This window comes from Mirounga leonina, unplaced genomic scaffold (genome assembly GCF_011800145.1).
Source record: "Mirounga leonina isolate KUSES-001 unplaced genomic scaffold, KU_Mleo_1.0 Mir_201, whole genome shotgun sequence".
NCBI lineage: Eukaryota > Metazoa > Chordata > Mammalia > Carnivora > Phocidae > Mirounga > Mirounga leonina.
The window spans coordinates 7,998,682-8,019,792 of NW_023270504.1; the positions used below are offsets into that span (position 1 = coordinate 7,998,682).

Genomic DNA, 21,111 nt, shown 5'->3' on the forward strand with positions numbered 1-21,111 from the left:
AAAATTCTCAGATTTACATGTTCTGAAATGTTTTTATTCAGGTATCACTTGTGATCTTCAGTTTAGATGGGTATAAACTCCTAATTTCAAAATTTGTTGTCCATTAGTTCTTAAACATATTATTCTACAGATTCTAGCATATAGTATTGATGGTGAGAAGTTTGGTGCCTGTCTCTTTTCTGTAGGAATCCTACTTTTTCTCTTGGCTGTTGGCATTTCTATTAGTTTTGTAGGGCAACCATAACAAATTTCCTGAACAAGGTGGCTTACAATAATAGAAATTTTCTACGTCACAATTTTGGAGGCTAGAAGTCTGTAATCAAGGTGTCAGTGGCCCCGTACTCTCTGAGAACCCCATGCCTTTCTCTTCACTTCCGGTGTTTGCTGGCAGTCCTTGGCATTCCTTGACTTGAAGCTGAGTAAATCCTGTCTCTGCCTTGATCTTCACATGGTGTTCTTCCCTCTGTGTGTCTCTGCTTCCCTTACCCCTTTCTTATAAGGACACCAGTTGTATTGGATAAGGGCCCACCCTAATTTAGTATGACCTCATCTTAACTTGAATACATTTGCAAAGACCGTATTTCCAAATAAGGTCACATTCACAGATATCTATGATTTAGACTTGAACATATATTTCTGGTGGCACGACTCAATCCATGATAGCATTGTCTGTTTTTACCAGAATATGGTCAATATGCTTATTTAATCCTGTTTTATACACAGTAGGTCCTTTCAGTTTGAAGACATACATCTTTCTTCAGATCAAGTAAATTGTTGTTTATTATTTTCTTAATAATTTCTTCCCTTCCATTGTCTCTGATCTTTCTTTCTGAAACTTACATATTTTAGATATTTGACTTTCTGGATGACTCTTTCTCTTTCATATTCTCTCTCTTTTATACTCCTTTTTGATCTTTTATGCTTTATGTTCTAGAAGATTCTTTGACTTTCCCAGATTATTAGCTTGGTCTTTATTCTTATCCTTTTCTTTTTCAGCCATTTTGAAATGTTTATTTGTGTAATTATATTTTAATTTCCAAAATTTCTTTCTTTTTCTGATTTTGGGGGAGTTTGGGGGAGTAGTATATACCCACATTTTCTGAGGATGATAATCAGATTATTTAAATATTTTCTGTTCTTCCCTGAATCATTTCTGTTTTCACTGGGGCCAGTTATTCTTAATGCTTTTAGTTTCCCCTATGATTCTTGGTGGTGTGTTCATAATTATAAAGGTCTGTAATGACTGCACAGCAGTTCTGAGGGTCTGTTTCTCTACTAGCATTCTTGTATAAATGACAGATCTGACCCAGAGTTCTGGGTGAGGGTTTGAATAAATGATATACAGGCTTTCCTTTGGGGGGTGTGTGTGTGTGTGAAGCAGAAGACCAGCTGAGAATACTAACAAGTGTTATAATATGAGAGCTTTGCTCCGGGGTTAGAGTCTTGAATATTTTTTCTTTCTGCTGGAGCTGCTTCTTCTCTCTTCTCTCTTCTACTTCTTATTTGATGAAGATCTCTGGAGTTACTTCAAGCTCTATTCTGCTTCTCTGTCAAGTCCTGACACCTTCATTTGGCATTCTCTCCAGGTAGGTATTTCACTTCCATGAGAGTTCCTTTCTATAATTCCCTAACTTTATCCTCTGGATAAAAACTGCTGTTGCTAATTGCTCTGTTTATGCTAGTCAGAGCGGGGAGGATCTTAACTTCCCAGCTATGCACATGCTGTTCTTTAATGAATTGCCCAGATAATTCCCCTACCCCCCATTACCACTCTTGGTGTTGGTTGACTCTCTTCTAAGGAAGACCTTTTCTAACTCTTATCTCTTATAGAGCAATGTCTCCTCTTCCTTCTCTGATAGACTAATCCTGTCTTCATTCTGCTTGCAAAAATGCCTCAACATTTTTGTTTTCCTTATGGCAAGCATTCTCATTTTTTCAGTACTATGATGTAAGTCTGATAAAATATATGTTTCAGTGAATTTGGGGAAGAAGGACATGTACAATGTGCCCTCTTCAAATACAGATTTTTTATACTATTCAAGTTTTTATTTCTTCTCTCACCTGTTTTGCTACCTGAAATTTTGTGTGTGCACATGTGTATGCATACACACATACACATCAATTATACTAATTAACAGACAGGCAGGATTTTATCATGTGTTTTCTGTCTGCTTTCTTATTTTTCTTGGCAGCTGGGAAAACACAAATTCACATGGCTGTTTTACACTGTTTTCTATAATGATGCTGTATGAAGTGAATTTCAAACATTAATCATCAAGAATCAAATAAGGTCTTGAATGTTTAATGAGCTCACTTTAATAATTGGTCTTAAGAATTGAAATGCTTTCAGGTTAAAAGCTTTTGTAGTTATAGAAAACAATTAATGGCAGAGTTTAAAGATTTGATTTTTTTCTGTTTTATTGAGATATAAGTGACATATAACATTGTATTAATTTAAGGTGTACAACATAATAACTTGATATATGCATATATAGCAAAATGATTACCACAATAAATTTAGTTAACATCCATCACCTCACATAGTTACAATTTTTTTCTTGTGGTGAGAACTTTTAATATTTATTCTCTTAGCAAATTTCAAATAGATGATACAGTATTGTTAAGTATAGTCACCATACTGGTCATTACATCACAGAAGTTATGGTTTTTCTTTTTTCTTTTTTCTGTTTATAAGATTATTTCAGTAATGTGTAAGAAGCTGTAGTCATAGTAAGAGAAAAATATTTTAATTCTTTCTTTTTCAGCAAAGAATCGTGGGATTGCCATTCCAGTGGATTTGGACAGCCAAGTTAATACCCTTTTCCTGAAGAGCCATTCCAATATGGTGCAGAGAGCAGCCATGGGTTGGAGACTATCCGCTCGCTCTGGACCACGCTTCAAGGAGGCTCTTGGAGGGCCTGCTTGGGATTATAGAAATATTATTGAAAAGTTACAGGTACAATGAGTATGCAATGGTGTACCATTTTCTAAATTATAATTTTTAATATATGTAGTAACACAAATAGAATATGGTTAAAAACATCAAGTTTTAATTGGGGACCAGGCTTTACTTTACAATTCCCTACCAATATTACTCTTTTTAAAAGCATGGCTTCCAGGTAAAAGTTGTTATTTTTAGTGATTATGTATTATCTAATACATACTGGGTCTTAATATCAATGGGTCTTAATATCAAATGGCTCTTAATATCAAAATAATACTCAATAAAACTTGGAAAAATAGGTCTTGGGAAAATTGGATAGCCACATGCAGAAGAATGAAACTGGACCATTTCCTTACACCACACACAAAAATAGACTCCAAATGGTTGAAAGACCTCAATGTGAGACAGGAGTCCATCAAAATCCTAAAGGAGAACACAGCTAGCAACCTCTTTGACCTCAGCCACAGCAACTTCTTCCTAGAAACATCACCAAAGGCAAGGGAAGCAAGGGCAAAAATGAACTATTGGGACTTCATCAAGATAAAAAGCTTTTGCAAAGCAAAGGAAACAGTCAACAAAGCCAAAACACAACCGACAGAATGGGAGAAGATATTTGCAAATGACATATCAGATAAAGGGCTAGTATCCAAAATCTATAAAGAACTTATCAAACTCAACACCCAAAGAACAAAGAATCCAATCAAGAAATGGGCAGAAGATATGAACAGACATTTTTCCAAAGAAGACATCCAGATGGCCAGCAGACACATGAAAAAGTGCTCCCCATCACTCGGCATCAGGGAAATCCAAATCAAAACCTCAATGAGATACCACCTCACACCAGTCAGAATGGCTAAAATTAACAAGTCAGAAAATGACAGATGTTGGCAAGGATGCAGAGAAAGGGGAACCCTCCTACACTGTTGGTGGGAATGCAAGCTGGTGCAGCCACTCTGGAAAACAGTATGGAGGTTCCTCAAAAAGTTGAAAATAGGGCTACCATATGATCCAGCAATTGCACTATTGGGTATTTACCCCAAAGATACAAAAGTAGGGATCCGAAAGGGTACGTGCACCCCGATGTTTATAGCAGCAGTGTCCACAATAGCCAAACTGTGGAAAGAGCCAAGATGTCCATCAACAGATGGACAGATGAATGGATAAAGAAGATGTGGTATATATATACAATGGAATATTATGCAGCCATCAAAAGGAATGAGATCTTGCCATTTGCACATGGATGGAACTGGAGGGTATTATGTTGAGCGAAATACGTCAAACAGAGAAAGCCATGTATCATATGACCTCACTGATATGAGGAATTCTTAATCTCAGGAAACAAACTGAGGGTTGCTGGAGTGGGGCATGGGGTGGGAGGGATGGGGTGACTGGGTGATAGACACTGGGGAGGGTATGTGCTCTGGTAAGTGCTGTGAATTGTGCAAGACTGAATCTCAGATCTGTACCTCTGAAACAAATAATGCAATATATGTTAAGAAAAAAAAAAAAAGAATATAGTAGGAGGGGAAGAATGAAGGGGGGGAAATTGGAGGGGTAGACGAACTATGAGAAACAATGGACTCTGAAAAACAAACTGAGGGTTCTAGAGGGGAGGGGGGTGGGAGGATGAGTTAGCCTGGTGATGGGTATTGAGGAGGGCACGTTCTGCATGGAGCACTGGGTGTTATGCACAAACAATGAATCATGGAACACTACATCTAAAACTAATGATGTAATGTATGGGGATTAACATAACAATAAAATTTAAAAAAATACTTGGAAAAATAAGTTACCATAAATTCTCATGTAATAAATTAAATATTCATAACCTTGCTTCAGTTTATCTCTCAGTATTCTCTTATACTCTTTTGGTGAAAATGGTGTAAGCACCATTATTTGCATAGTATCCCAATCCTGTGTTTGGCCTGGATTCTGGGACATCAAATAAAGAGAGACATTGTGTTTGTTTGCTCAGGCTGCCATCACAAAATACCATAGACTACATGGTTTAACCAACAGCCAATTATTTTATCACAGTTCTGGAGATAGAAGCCCAAGATCCCTCTCCTTGGCTTGCAGGTGGCTACCTTGTCACTGTGTCCTCATATGGTCCTTCCTCTGTACACATATGTGTCTGTATCCTTATTGCCTCTTCTTATAAGGACACCAGTCATATTGGATGAGAGCTGCCCATATGAATTCATTTTACCTTAATTATGTCTTTAAAGGGCCTATCTACACATATAGTCACATTCTGAAGTACTTCAACATATGAGTTTTGTTAGGGAGACACAATTCAACCCATAACAGAAATCTTCCCACCCACATAATTGTAGACAATTTCATGGAGTGAATTAGGGTATGGTTTGAGGAAATTGTTTGGCTTGGAGAATAGTCAAAACATGAACTGGAATAAATATTGCAAGAGGTTACATGTAGAATAATTGGTGGAGGTTCAGAATTTTAATAGCTGAGTGTTATGTGTGATTAAAAAGACAAGTTAGACTCAGTGTGAAAAACTTGAAGGTTATAAGTCATTGAAAATTTGGGTGAAAATGTCATTATAAGTTATTAAACAGTTATTGGTTTGCAGGAAAGAGTTATCAGGAAGAGACTAGAAGAGAACAGACTAGTTAAGAATCACTAAATATCTGGGGTACATCGGTGGCTCAGTCAGTTAAGCATCTGACCCCTGATTTCCACTCAGGTCATGATCTCAGGGTTTTGAGATTGAGCGCTGTGCTGGGTGTGGAGCCTGCTTAAGATTCTCTCTCCCTCTGCCCCTCCCCACCTTTTCTCTCTAAAAAAAAAAGAAAGAAAGAAAAGAATCACTAAATATCTCAGCCAGCTGGCAGTATGAATGAATTGAAGAAACAGGGCTTATATCAATAATGAAGGCAGGGTCAACAGACCTGCCTTGGGTGGAGAGAGGGAGAGAGAGGCGTTTAAGAGGCACTGATGATCGGAGACTAGGTGCTATTATTAAGATGTTTTATTGTAGGAGAGAAGGAGAGACTACAGTAGAAGGAGGTTGTCCATGGTCATTGCTAATATGCTGAATCACATTAACAGGCTATTAAATGCATTGGAAGTTAAGTCTATATTTGGAGATATTATTTGGAGCAAAGACAGTGGATGGTGTTGCTAAAAGGGAGAATATAGTGATAGGAAAAACAAAGAACATCTTGTAAGAGGCCAGGAATGGCAGAATGGCTTAATAAGAGGTACAAATGGTAGGGTCACAAAGAAGAGGAGTCAGGTTTATGAGAGCAAAAAGAGTAGAACATTTCAGAGGAGAGATGGATAGAAGTGTTAGCCAGCGTATAGAGAGGACATGCGTTGTTTCACTCATTAAATAAATACGTCTTTAGTAAAAAACTCAATGCCAGCTACTGTGTGCTAGAGAAGAGCTGTGAGCCCTATGCTCTCATGGAACATACATTCTCACCCATTAGATGAATGATATAATGTTAGGTAATTAAAACTACTATGAATAAAATAAAGCACGGTAACGACATGGTGAAGACATACTGGGAGAATGATCTTATAGTAGACACCTCTGTTGAGGTGACATTTGAGTTGAGACCTGAATAAGGGAGAGGAATAATCTATTCAAAGATTTGAGGACAGAGATTTTTATTAGGAGGGAATAGTAAATGCAAAGGTACTTAGGCAGGAATGAAGCTGATGGGTTTGAGGAGCCAAGAGAAGCCCATTGGGGTAAGAGTATAGTGAGCAAAGGAGGAGAGGATTATGAAAGTAGGAGCCAGATCATGTAGAGACTTGCATGGTAAGGCATTTGGATTTTATTCTAAGTGAGATGGCAACTCATTGGAGATTTTCAGTAGAGGATAATCATGACTTGGTTTGCTTTTTAAAAGGTCACTGGATTTTGAGTGATGAGTGGATTATAGGGTCCAGACATAGAAGCAGTGACTTTTGCATTAATTCAGGCAAAAGATGATGGCAGCTTGGCTCATGGGGGTAGCAATTGTAGTGAAGAGAAGGAGATGAATTTTGTATATATTTGGTTGTAGGGCCAACAGGACTTGGTAGATGGGTGGATGAGTTGTGGGGGGTTGGAAAGGAGAATAGAGGATATGATATGATTGAATCATTTGCTAAGATAGGGAAGAATGGAGAATTGTAATTAGGAATTCTGTGTGTGAGATTTTAAGTTTGAGATGTCTATTTAGATATCCATGTGGGTATGTCAAACAGGCAGTTGGATATATGAGTCCAGAGTGGTTTGGAAAGATGTCCATGCAGGAAATATAAATGTGGAATGTTCCAGCATATATATAATATTAAGACCATGGACTTGAATGAGATTTCTCACAAGAAAGGACCAGGAGCTACTGGGAGTTGGCGAAGGAATGGTCAGGACATAGGTGGAAAATAGAGAAAGTATGATGTTACGAAAGCCAAGAGCAGAGCAGGAAGGGTTTGACAGAATAGAAACAAGTGTGTAAAATGCTTAGCAGTGGTTGGGTAAGATGAAGGCAGCAAAGTAACCACTGGATTTGTTAATAGGGTGATGATTGCAACTAACTGTTACTCAACAGTAATGATTACAAACATTTATTGAGGAATAATAAGTGGCCAGTATGTGTTAGAGGCTGTCCTGTGTACTTACCTTTAATCCTCACAGCAAACCCATGTGAGTGTGAGTATCATTATCCTGACTTTTCACAGGGGGAAATAACAAGTTAGAGATTACATAATTGGCCTGTGATCAAAATAAAAGCTGAAGACCGAATTCACATCATAGGAGCCTGAACATAATTTGTTTAGTAAATGAAATGAAGATAGGTAATCTGAAAAAATAGATACATTTTATTAAATATGGTCATAAATTTGATAAGCATATTCTCTTCCCACATTATAGAGTATCTAGTTTCCAATTTACATTATTGCCTTCCTGATAGTCTCTTTTAACTGTCATCAGAAATTTCTCAGCTTATTAGAATAGTTGAAGTAGAAATCATCACTTTTGCTGAAAAGGGAAGAAAGGGTTAAACAGGAGTTAACTCTGAAATCTAGCCATAAGAAATCAAGAGAGGTGGTGGTACCCCATCTGTGTTGCTGTAGCTGAAAGTAACAATAAGCGATTGGCAATCAGTTTTCTGCTGAACAAAATATGTCATAGGTATGGGTGAATAAAATATTGCTTTAGGTGAGAAGATTTTTTTTTTGGTCTTTTAACATAGTTATTTTAAAAACAAAAAGGGAATGCTTTAGTCATTAAAGAATGTTCAGTAAATTGTCATTGCCCACAGACCATTTTAGAAACATGTCAGTGAGAATGCTTCAGCTATAATTAACACAATTTTAATGAAAAGTGGCTTAAACAATTAAAGACATGTCATTTCACATAGCAAGGAATCTGGAGTTGGGGCTCTTCTCAAATTGGTTAGTTTAGTAGCTCAAGAGAGCAGGGCCCTAACACTATTGGTCTATTGGCTTTCAGCCTAAGGCTGGTCTCCAAAATTCATATGGGGGCTGCCTCCCATTTTGGGTTCACATGCTTAAGCTGTCTTGAGAGCCATAGGTAGTTTCAAAAGAGCCCACCCCTGCCTCCCCTAACACACACCACTGCCTGCTCAGCTAACGTCAACCAATGTCCTATTAGCTAGGACGGTGTCACATAATCATGTCTAGACTAATCACTGGCAGGGGAACTGGAATGACCATGACTGGCTTAAAGTAATCAACCATGACCCCAACCTGAGGGGGCTTATACCCTGAGGATGTTGTTGCCTAATTGAGAAACAACATGGGGATCCTATTAGTAAGGAGAAGGATGGAGAAAGGCTGTTGGGTAGGTGACCAATAATGTCTATCAAAAAGATGTAATTTGAAATAGTATTAAATGTCATCGAACCCTTGTGAAGTGCTAATACTCCTTCAAAGAATATATCAAGGAATTTCTCCAGTGGAAGATACGGTTAGTTCCAGATGACCAGAAATACATATGGAATCTTTAAGCTGTTCCTCAAGCATACCCCAATTTATTCTGATTTGCTGAATACCTATCATGTCTCCATTAAAATCCTAGATACTGCAGGGCTTGTAACAGTGGCTTTACTCACTTTTCACCTTGTATAAATATCCTTAGAAATCATATACCTACCCACCCCTCTCTTATCTTATAAATGAAAAAGGTGACCAAAGCAATATTCATACAGACAACCAGACTATACTTTAAGCACAGACCTCTGATGCCACAGGAAGGTAGGGTACATCTCTGAAACTCCCACGTCTTATTTCTGGTTAGTATTCTTAGACTTGTCATATCTTCAAATGATGAAATCTGACTTAGGTCTTCATGTGGGTTCCCTTGTGCTTTATTCCTTAGGATGTAGTGGCCTCGTTGGAACAACAGTTCAGCCCGATGATGCAGGCTGAATTCTCAGTGTTGGTTGATGTGTTGTACAGTCCAGAACTACTGTTCCCCGAGGGGAGTGATGCAAGAATAAGATGTGGTGCTTTCATGTCCAAGTAAGTGGGTACAATCTGAGATTCTGCTAGTGTTACCAAGCCGAGATGGCCTCTAATACATTTCTGCTTTTTACTCTGCTGGTACATGACAGTCCACAGAATATGTGAAAGATCTAAAATCCATGTTAAAATACACTTTCAAAATCATTAATTTGAGTCAATTGAAATTTTATTTTGGTGAAGGTCAAGTTATATTTTACTAAAGTTTACTGAAAATAAAACGTCATTATTGGGCACGAAATATCACATGAAATAAGTTCTCATTCCTCTCTATTCCTCTCTAATCCCACACACAGTATGTGGTGTGACCTTCAAAAAGATTCTTGTTTAAAGTCACTTATTTTCATTAACATAATGGAAAGAAGGGGAAACTAGCATTTACTGAGGTCTTGCTGTGTGTGTTATTGTCCTCCATGTGCTTACCTCTTGAATCTATCTGCACCAACACTCTGTGAGATTGAGGACTCAGCCTCATTTTAGTGGTGGGAAGGCTGAGGCATGCTTTAGATGAAGAGCTATGACGTCTCCACACAGCCTCTGCTGCCTTGATCATCCTCATCTGCAGCCTCTCATCTACTATTTCCCTCAGAAGATCTGCAAGTTGCGAGAGAAAGTGTAACTAGCTCCAGAAAAAAAGAGCCATGTCTTAATGTGAGGGCACTCATTGAGTGATTCATTCAAGATGGCCAGTCAGAGGTACTTGCTAACCCCTTGACCATATCTATCACAGCTAATTCCTACATGGTTGAGGATATTGCTAAAACCCCCTCCATTGACTGTGATGCACTTGAGGTAAAAATGGAAGGACTGGGGGACACAAGAAGTGTGTTCCTTCCTTTTACCAGTTAAAGCTGGGATTTGTGGAGAGAAAACAAGATATGGGATGAGAAGAGCTGACTGCAGGAATCATTTTGAAGAATAGGCAGGGTTTCTGTATTATAGCCAGAATCATGGATTCTTGGCTCTAGACCCACTATGTCCTATAGGGACTAGGAAGAATGTGTTCGTCTGGACACTTGTCAGTCTTCTGATTAGAATTTTTAAGTGAAGAGGTCCAGTGTATCTGCAAAACTGATAACCATGGAAGCCATTAGAAAAAAAAAAATAAGTAGAGGTATTCACTAGTAATAGGGCCTTTGAGAAATATCCTTTACCTCCTGTGAATGTATATCAATGCATAGAATGTGAATTAAAAAGCGGGTAGTAATCGAGAATTGTAAGTCCAGGAAATTAATATGATACTATAGATATGTCCCAGAGACTTGATAGTCTAGGACAGGGGCTGGCTAACGCCGGCCTTTGGGGTAAATTGGTCCTTTTGATGATTTTTGCGAATAAAGTTTTATTGAAACACAGCTACACGCTTTGATTCACATGTTGTCTGTGGCTATTATAGTATTGTCATCTAGTTGCCACAGAGATTTTGTGGCCTACAAAGCCCAAAATGTTTATTCTTTGGCTCTTTAGAAAAAAAGTTTGCTGCTTCAATGTCAAGAATTAGGCTGTCAGTATGGTAGTTACTAGCTACACATAGGTTTTTAAGTTAAAATTTAAATTAATAAAAATATATAAAGAAAATATTCAGTTCCTATCACATTTGCCACATTTTAAGTGCTTAATAGCCATATGTGGCTAGTGGCCAACAAATTTAATAGCACAGATAGAGAATGTCTCAATTATTGCAGAAAAAGTTATGTTGGATTTCACCGGTCGAGAACTTAAAGATGTAGGTCTATGTAAAGATGACATAGAGTGACTCACAATGCCAAGAAAATATTGGCCTGAGCTGAACATGTGCTAAAAGCAAATCTGTTGCAACACCAGGTACCGAAAAGGAGAGAAACAGAGCAATATAATAGTAGGAACATATTACAGATACTACACTCAGATGGAAAAAAGAGATGTCACATACTTTTGTGGTTAGAGAAGAGATTTTTGTGCTATTATGATTGTAGTATGGCCAGTGACTCAAGAATGTCTGTTTTCTGCTCTAGTGCTTTTCCTACTCCTTCCCTAACTCTGTGAAGAACCAAGGGTTTTATTTGCAGGGATGTCTAAAAAAGTTAGAATCCAACTTTATTAATAGCTATGCAAGGGGCCCTGTATTACTGTGCAGAGCTCTCTGGTAAAGCTTAGCTGGAGAAGAGAGCTTAGATCCAAGGCCTTTGTGGGGCCTCCGACTTCCTCAAATGAATTTAATTCTTGGAACTTGTTGACTCAGATGGGTCTGCTGGAGAATGTGAGGGGTAGATCCCAGGAAAGATCCCAAATTCCCATATCTACTTTGTCACATAAATTGAGACAGAAGAGAATAAAGAGAGAATAAGTCAATGTGGGTGTTAACCTTTAAGACGTCTGGTTACAATCTATTCAAATTAACACTTAACTCCTCCCTTATGAAGGATAATCTCATAGTTTATCAAACTGTGGGATGTGATTCATTAATGGGTTTAAAAGTTAATTTAGGGAGCAGAGGCAACCATAAAAAATGAATTAAAAAATATAAAATATCAGTGCATCTCATATATAACTTTTGTGTTAGTTTAATACACTACACACATGTACTTATATGGTGCATTTTTTCGTGAAACTTATTTTTTCCTTAGATCATAGAAAGCAATATTAGAAGGCCACAGATTTTATTTTTATTTTTAATTTAATTTTATTATGTTATGCTAATCACCATACATTACATCATTAGTTTTTGATGTAGAAGGCCACAGATTTTACTCAACCAGACATTATGTAACAGATGAATACCTTGTATAAATTCCTAGCAAATGGTATTCACCCTTATGCTTGATGTTTTCAAATGGTTGGTGAATGAAATATTTATCTAAAGAAAAGTTAAAGAAAATTAAAATAGCCTGAGAGAAAAAAAAAAAAATCAAAGGAAATTTACGATGTCCACCAAAACTATGTTCATGCATTCAAGGACTACCATGCAAAAGAAAGGACAAAACAGCAGAAGTTTCAGGAAGGCAGGTGTTTACCTTGCAAGGAGAACTTGAGAACAGTTATTCTGCCTGCTGAACCTGATCACATGTCTGAAAGGAAATCACTGTTCCTTCCTTCACTGTGTGCTCCTCCTTCAGCATGGCATGGGTATCATTTAAAAGTATCCCTGTCCATTCACTCACCCTGTCCATAAATTTCAGGTGTCTGTCATCTGCCCTTCCTCTTCTTCTTCCATTTCTGATTTGTCATTACTTACCAAGTCCTGGCTGTTTTATTTCTATATTGCTTCTTGTAGATTACCCCATCACATGCCCTGTGCATCCCTTGCCTTGTTCTTACTCTTCCATGTCATCTTTCACACGTAGGCAGGGTCATTCAGGTCCTTTAAAACAGAGGTCCCCTATTTTCTATAGCGTACATTCCAGACTCTTTAGCGTAATACTGCCCGTTCCTTCTTTTCAGATTGCATCTCTTATCCTCTCTTCTTTTATGTCTTCACGTGTCAGCTGGAGATGGAGTATTTATCATTTCCTGGACAGAAAGGTCAGCTTTCTGCCTCTGCCCTTTGTTCATAGTCTTCCCTTTGAAAGGACGCCTTCTCTCTCCACCTTTTCCTGCTGGGTGAAATCTTCATCATTAAAAGTTATCTCTTCACTGGAACCTTTTATCAGCCCTAGGAAACTTCCCCAAAGAATGTATAGTTTCTTTGTCCAGTTTATGGCATTTGCCATTACCTGTGTTGAAACACTTACCATATCACATAAGAGGTGGCTGAGTGGGGACTCTCTTCACAGTAACTCTGAGACTCAAGAGATTAGTAAATGGGTCATGTCACCACAGAATGGTGCTTCACAAACTTGGCTCTGTGGTCAGATGGACATGGGTCTATTTCCAGATCCCACCACTCAATGATTGTGTCACTACAGGCAAGTTGCTTTATCTCTCTGGACCTCTGTTTTCTCAGGAGCCAGGTAATAGAACCTGTGCCATTGGCTTGTTGGGAAGATGAATTGAGAGAATCCATGGGTAGTCCTAGTACTTCACCTTGACACCTGATAAGCTCTGACTAGTCATCTTCTAGTGAAAGCTCACTTTTCCTGAGGGTTATGTCCCATGGTACTCCTGTTATGTCACTGAAATGGGGCCATTCCATTATGTTCGACATCATTCTGTTTTTCTAGGAAGACATGTCTCACAGGGTCATTGTGAGAACTAGCTTTTTCAGAGTTATATAGGATAAGCTATGCATTCTGATTATAAACATTTTACTTGATTTTGAGTTCTTGAGGATGGTATATAACTATGATCCTCAAACTTTTCTTCTGACAGAATACCAGTGCAAAGGTTACCACTATAAAATTAGAATTTTTTGCCCACATTATAGTAAAAATAGTACATGGATAGACTGTCCTGGTGTTACTTTGTTGTTGTGGTTTTTGGCTTCTGATCACAAAACTGCCTGTTTCTACCAAGCCCTAGTAGTGAAAAATAGCACATTATTATTATTATTAACAGAAACTGGAAAACAGCCCATTATGCTAAGGTTGCAGTGTTGTATACTGCTACTGAACCTATGTAATTAAGGTAAGATAGTCTATAGAAAATAATATAGTATAACATAATATAATAAAATGTAATTTGCTGCAAATATTCCCGTTTCTCTACTAGTAAAGTTGGTTTAGTTCATATGATGGCATTAAAGATAATCAGTGTCTCATTGTCTTTTAGAGTATTGTGTCCCACTAAAAGTATGCTACTTGAATAAATTTAAAAGCACTGAGATATACTGCCTGTAAAGCAAAGGATGTTTTATAATACAAAGTCTGTGAGCTGAAGTGTAATTTTAAAAGTTTTGAAAATAGGTATCATGTTTACTTCATATTCTCAAATAATAATGTGACTCTTTCCCCTCTAGTATATGATGTTAGTAGATTGAAGAGAAAGCACTGTTGTATTTAAGACTTAATATTCTGCTTTAAGGTTGATTAATCATACAAAGAAACTAATGGAGAAAGAAGAGAAGCTGTGCATTAAAATTCTTCAGACTTTACGAGAAATGCTAGAGAAGAAAGACAGCTTTGTGGAAGAGGTATATATTTTTAATTTTTAGTATTTGAAAATTAAGTAGAATTTCTAGTATGCCATAACCAATGAATTACGTGGGCTATGAGATGATTGCTTATATTACATTCTGATGGCATAGTACTTAGATGAATTAGATAATTTGTTTGTTTGGTATTCATCTTTCATGTCTGCTTTGAATTGAGAAAAAACTAAGATTAGAATGGCCCAAGTATTTGGCTCATTTGTTTTATTATATTTTATCTTCAATATGTGTATTTTCTCATATAGACCAAATGATTTTTTTTTTTTTACAATGAACAACTGAGATTCATTATTAAAATTCTGTATAAAGTTCTGCTGCATATTAAAATGGTCTATGCATTTGGGCATATGTTGATCTTTTATTGTAAATATATGTCGCTTTTGTTTTCTATAATATTATGCCATGTATTATAAAATAATAATATTTTTTTGTAAGTGGAATAGTAAGTTTCTATTCTTACCTATATTAATTTAAGTATTGATTTTCAGGGAATATAACTTACAGATAATAATTGTCATTCTGTTATTAAAAATGACAGCTCAGGTGCTCATTAAGATATAGCTAGCAGCATGTCTAATACCCAAGGTGATACACTTAAATATAAAATATAAATCCAGTGAGGTGGGTTTTTTTTGTTTTTTGTTTTTTGTTTTTTTAGCTAGCTACCTATACTTATATGTTAGGTATCAAACAAAATTTGTACCATGTTCCTTAATAACTTTTTGGTCTGATTCTGTAAGTACTAATCATCTGATATGTTTAAAATAGGAAGAATTTTATTTATTAATTTATGTATATGCTATCTAATTCCAAAAAGATCATAGTGTCAAGGTTTTTTTTTTTTTAATTTAATCTTGTAGAAAAGAAATGCAATGGAATCTTGGATATTAATAGAAGGGGCATAACTTCAAACTACTCTATTTGAATCAGATGCTTGCTTTATAATCAAAATGACTTTTGCTTTGCATTAGTTCTCTTCATCATTTAAACTATGTTTGGGAAGCGAATTACAGAAATAAAGGTGGTCAGTGCAATTTTGGCAAATGTTTCTATGACACAATGTTTCTAGGACTCAAGAAAAATGCTTATAAGTCTGAGTATTTGGTACGCTTGTAAAAAATAGTCAATTTCAGACTTTATTGTTTTCTTTCTCTGGTTCTTTAAAATACTGCTATAGCTGGTTTGATTTTGATTAAAGTACTAGATCCTAAAATAGAAAAATGGGGTCAATATAAATTTTGACAGAAGAGTGAGGTTTACAGTAATAGTAACTTGTGCTTAACAGGAGATACGTAAGAGTTCCGATTTTATATAACAGATTATTATGGAACCGCTCTAAAGAAAATAAGAAAGAAATAAAGTAAGATTTTACTTTGAGGGGCGCCTGAGTGGCTCAGTTGGTTAAGCGTCTGCCTTCGGCTCAGGTCATGATCTCAGGGTCCTGGGGTCCAGCCCCACGTCAGGCTCCCTGCTCAGCGGGGAGCCTGCTTCTCTCTCTCCCTCTGCTTCTCCCTTTCCCTCTGCTGCATGCTCTCTCTCTCTCTCTCTCAAATAAATAAATAAAATCTTAAAAAAAAAAAGATTTTACTTTGACTAATCAAGAGTATTAGAGTGTATCTCCCAAACTACCCTAGAATAAATCTCCTTTCCATTCCCACTGCTATCACTACTTCAGACTCTCATTATCTCTTGCTAGAAAACTCCAGTAGTCCACCTCTCTGAGACAGAGCTTGAAAGAAGCTAGAGCTGCTGTTTTCCAAAGTCCAAGGGGCACCATTCTCATATGATATGTGGGTGAATGGCCCCAGCAAGACATAGCCCTAAGGGAAGACTTAAGATGAGAAAGGCTAGTTGGGGTTATTCACTCAGTCACTTAACACATATGCTATGAACAATATTTAATGCTGGCATTGTGCCTGGGCAATGGAGATTAGGAGAGGAATGACACAGCTTGCCAGGGGCCACTGTGAGGTACAATTCACATGCTAGTGGACTCATGGAATATAGTTTGCAGAGATCGTAAGAGTCTTTCAGAAACTGTCAGGGGCTCTGCACTGCCTTGGTGTTCCAGACGCTCCATAATGTCCCCAGTGCTTTTTGCCCCCACCCTTCCTCATCCATTAGCCTCCAGAAATCTGTGCTGTTGTGTGCCTGCAATGTGCCTCAGGCTAATCCTGCACCAAACCTTGCTACATTTGGAATCATGTATTGCTAAAATCCAAACAAACCTCCAAAACCCCCAGTGTTATCTTTGTGGAGGAGCTCTAATGGGTAGCACTTATCACTTGTTCCAGCCAGTGGTGATTACTTTCTCAATAGAATTACCAAAATACACTGTGCCTCCCTTTTATGATGCTTCAGGCTATTTCTGAGTATTTAGTCCAAGCATTTATAAAGGATGTCATGGAGACCCAGAGACAGTATGTGATTTACCTGAGGTCACACAGTAAATGCCAGACCAGGACTTTACTTAGCTCAATTATTCATGTCGGGGGTTGGGGGGGAGGGGGCAGAGTGAAATGATTCACCAGTCTGGGTGAAATGGCACTGGGTAACAGATTCAGAAACCAGTCAAAGATATTCTACAACTCATTGTGTGCTCTCAGAAAAAACCCCTGATTATCAGTAGCAGGATTATAGGTGTCTGTGTTTTCATGATTGTATTAGTTTTCCATTTACCAAAATTTATCTTACAGTTTTGGAGGTCAAAAGCCGAAAATCAAGGTATTGGCAGGGCTATATTCTATCTGGAGACTCTAAGGGAGACTTTCTTTGCCTTTTCTAGTTTCTAGAGGCCTCCTTCATTCCTTGGCTCGCGACTCAGTTCTCCATCTTCAAAGCCAGCAGGATAGCATCTTTCAACCACCACCCCCCACCACACACACACTCCATTATCACATCTCTCACTCTGACCCTTCTGCCTCCCTCTTGTAATTACAGTGATATTGGACCCACCTTGATAATCCCGTCTGTTCTCCCTATTTCAAGATTCTTCATCACACCTGCAAAGTCCTTTTGCCTTGCAAGTTCACATATTCACTGGTTCTGGTAGTTAGGGCATAGACATAGTTGGGGTATGCCACCGTTCAACATATCACAACGGTTCTTTTACTGACAGAGATGACATGTAGTATGTAGATGGAGAGTTTACTTGTGGCTGATTAAAATTGCTATGTAGGACAGTTTAAATGTGAATGAATATAACAAAAAAACCTGGAGACACTTGGAATGGCATTAAGTCACAGAGGGTACCTAATATCTGGTTGTCTAATAACTGGATTTCTACCATCAACTGGTTTTCTACTGTTTGTGTTCGAAGCATTTCCAAAAGATCTCTCAGAAGTAAATCAAAACAGAGAATTCACACCAGGTACCAGGGTTTTCCCGCACTAGCTATCCTAATACACGTTTCCCCTGCTATCCCAAAGTAGTGTTCCTATAAAACCTTTCATAGGCCAAAATGGTATAAAGCAAATAAGTGATAACCATTAATTTATATGGAAAGTGTTTATGCATTCCTAGACCTAAGATATAACCTGTCTTAGGCTTTTCTGATACCTTGGGACATCTCTTGCTAACAAATGCACAGACTAAATCGAGATAAAGCACGGGTGCTCACAGACACAGTTCAAAACTCTGGGGGCTTGATGCTGAGACACTGAGTGTGGTTCCAGGGGAAGGAGCTTGGGGGTGCCACTCGCTGTTTGGGGTGCTCGCTGCCTCCATCAGGGCTCTGCGGCAAAACAAATGCTGAACACCATTTTCGCTTTTTGCCTTTTTTTTTTTTTTTTAAGATTTCATCTATTTATTTGAGAGAGAGAATGAGAGAGAGAGAGAGAGCACATGAGAGGGGGGAGGGTCAGAGGGAGAAGCAGACTCCCTGCCGAGCAGGGAGCCCGATGCGGGACTCGATCCCGGGACTCCAGGATCATGACCTGAGCCGAAGGCAGTCGCTTAACCAACTGAGCCACCCAGGCGCCCCTGCCTTTTTTTTTTTTTTTTTTATAAAAGTGAAAATCTTCAGATTTCTTTCAGTGAGCGAAAACAGGTACTAGGGTGGGTCTTCTGTAAAAGTGAAGCGGTGTATCATGAACTTTTTAAAAAGCGTAGGGATACGTTTCAGACTCCACCTATTTAAATTTAAAACCTTAAGAAATTGCCATTTACATTAATCTTCCTTTGGTTTGTAATATCAGAAGTTGTGTATGTTTGTGTAGCTGGTAAAATTAAAAAAAAATGGAGCAATGAAGCATAAATTTGCTTCATGGTTGAAACAATTTCCAACTTTAAGATCCCAGCTTTCTGATTTTGTTTGCCTTAAGTAAAATCATCATGTAACTACATTTTATCTGGTATTTAGTCAGTTATTTTTAAAAACATTTACAATTTATAATACTCTGATGGCAATTCCTAGATGAATTTTACTTAATATTCTTTTTGTTTCATGTTTCTTAGTTTGTGCCAAAAGTTTGAGATACAAAATGTGGATGGGCAATATCTTGAAGAGTCTCAATAGAATAATATAAGTAGAGGAGAATTTAATTTTCTGTTATGTGTGTCTCTGTGTGAATCACCTAGTCATCATATATGACCTATATGTCATACTATAAGTTATAGTACTTAATTTTATTGAAGGATAAAACATGAAAGGTGTATATAGAAAGTCCTTAAAGGGAAAAATTACCAGAATTTAAAAAAAAATGCCATGTAAGGGTATGTATGTTGACAGTTTGGGGAGGGAAAGGGAAAAGAAGGAATGTTTTAAAGTGGCTTTGGGGGGGGAGGCGCCTGGGTGGCTCAGTTGGTTGAGCATCTGCCTTCGCCTCAGGTCATGATCCCGGGGTCCTGGGATAGAGCCTCACATCAGGCTCCCTGCTCAGTGGGTAGTCTGCTTCTCCCTCTCCCTCTGCCCCTTCCCCCTGCTCATGCACACTCTCTCTCTCTGGAATAAGTAAATAAAATCTTTAAAAAATTAAATAAAATGGCTTTAGGGCAGTATGATTTCAAGGGTCTCAATCCTGAAAGCCATTTTGTCCTACTCTTATTTCTATGACCTCTCTACCACAAAAAAGAAATATCTGATAGGATATGTGTGCTGTTGAACAGAGCAGAGTGATCATAGCACCACACCATCGTTTTGTGTAAAGACATTTCAGGTCCAGATCTGAGTAAGGGTTTACCTGAGGTGGTAATGAGGGCACAAGCTCTGGGGGTTGGTTAGAGGTGGTCTGATGAGCGGGAGCAGGGAACAAAGAAGGACGGTGTTCAGAGGATTAGTTTGGTTTTAAGGATTTTTTTCCCCACTCGTCTTATACTCTTTTTTTTTTTTTAATTTTATTTTATTTGAGAGAGAGAGAGAGTGAAAGAGAGAGCACAAGAGGGGGTAGGGTCAGAGGGAGGAGCAGACTCCCCACCGAGCAGGGAGCCTGATGCGGGACTCAATCCCGGGACTCTGGGATCATGACCCGAGCCGAAGGCAGCCGCCCAACGAACTGAGCCACCCAGGCACCCCTTCGTCTTATACTCTTTAGTATACATGTCCAAGAAGATTTATAGAGCATTACAAATTATTCCTCTCATAAAAAGGGAGAACCATATATAAATCATAAATATAGATGTCTATAAGCTCTGATCCTAAATATGTAACATTTGTAGCTTCTGTACTTTAGAACTGGAAAAGATAACTCGTACTGAAAATATTTGCTGATGGCTTGTGGAACTGGTAATTTAAAGGTACTTTCCTTATGCTGTAGTCAAAGAAGTTGACCTATTTAGAATGCCAATCATAATTTCCCCTGAGAATATGTTGCTATCTACTCATAAGTTACACTGACATACATATGATCTACAGGACAACAAAGATATTTCAGTCAGATTCAATATTCTTAAAATGTTCAGGTTACAATATATATCCTTGGGATTAATAGAAACTGCCTCTATAATAGCTATGGAGTGGTTTTATGCACTGATTTTTATAAAGTGGTAACAGCTAGCATTTATTGGGAGCTTAATATATATCAGATACTGTCCCTGATCTATGTATTATCTTATTTTCATCTTCAAGCCCATGTGGTAGGAGGCATTATTACCTCCCTTTTACTAGTGAGGAAACAGGTATAGAATATAAGGTCACACATCCGACAGGTGGAAGAGAGCTGGTATCCCAGCCCAAACATTTTGGCTCTTGAGCTCACACTCTTTTTTTTTTTTTTTTTAAAGATTTTATTTATTTATTTGACAGAGAGAGACATAGCGAGAGCAGGAACACAAGCAGGGGGAGTGGGAGAGGGAGAAGCAGGCTTTCCGCCGAGCAGGGACCCCGATGCGGGGCTCGATCCCAGGACCCTGGGATCATGACCTGAGCCGAAGGCAGACGCTTAACGACTGAGCCACCCAGGCGCCCCTTGAGCTCACACTCTTAATGAGCATATTAGAGCCAAACAGGATATAGGACTTGAAATCATGACCTTTTATTTGCTCAGATATTCAGGTAAATAAAATGAGAAGCTCTTTGATTTTATTCTTAATGAAATTTGCATACATATGTATTGGGAAGCATAAACCATTATTCAGCAGGTTACTAAGGAAAAAGCTTGAGATT

At 38.0% G+C, this 21,111-nt stretch overlaps 1 protein-coding gene across 9 annotated transcripts in view; it reads left to right on the top strand.

Annotated features, from left to right (window-relative positions):
* Window positions 1–21,111, top strand: part of ITPR2 (inositol 1,4,5-trisphosphate receptor type 2) — a 497,457-nt gene that overhangs the window by 265,097 nt on the left and 211,249 nt on the right. For all 9 annotated transcript variants that reach the window (XM_035028030.1, XM_035028031.1, XM_035028032.1 and 6 more), the window contains 3 exons: window positions 2,766–2,956; window positions 9,303–9,445; window positions 14,384–14,492. In XM_035028030.1, coding sequence (XP_034883921.1) covers window positions 2,766–2,956; window positions 9,303–9,445; window positions 14,384–14,492 — 443 coding nt within the window. The remainder of the gene's footprint in view (window positions 1–2,765; window positions 2,957–9,302; window positions 9,446–14,383; window positions 14,493–21,111) is intronic.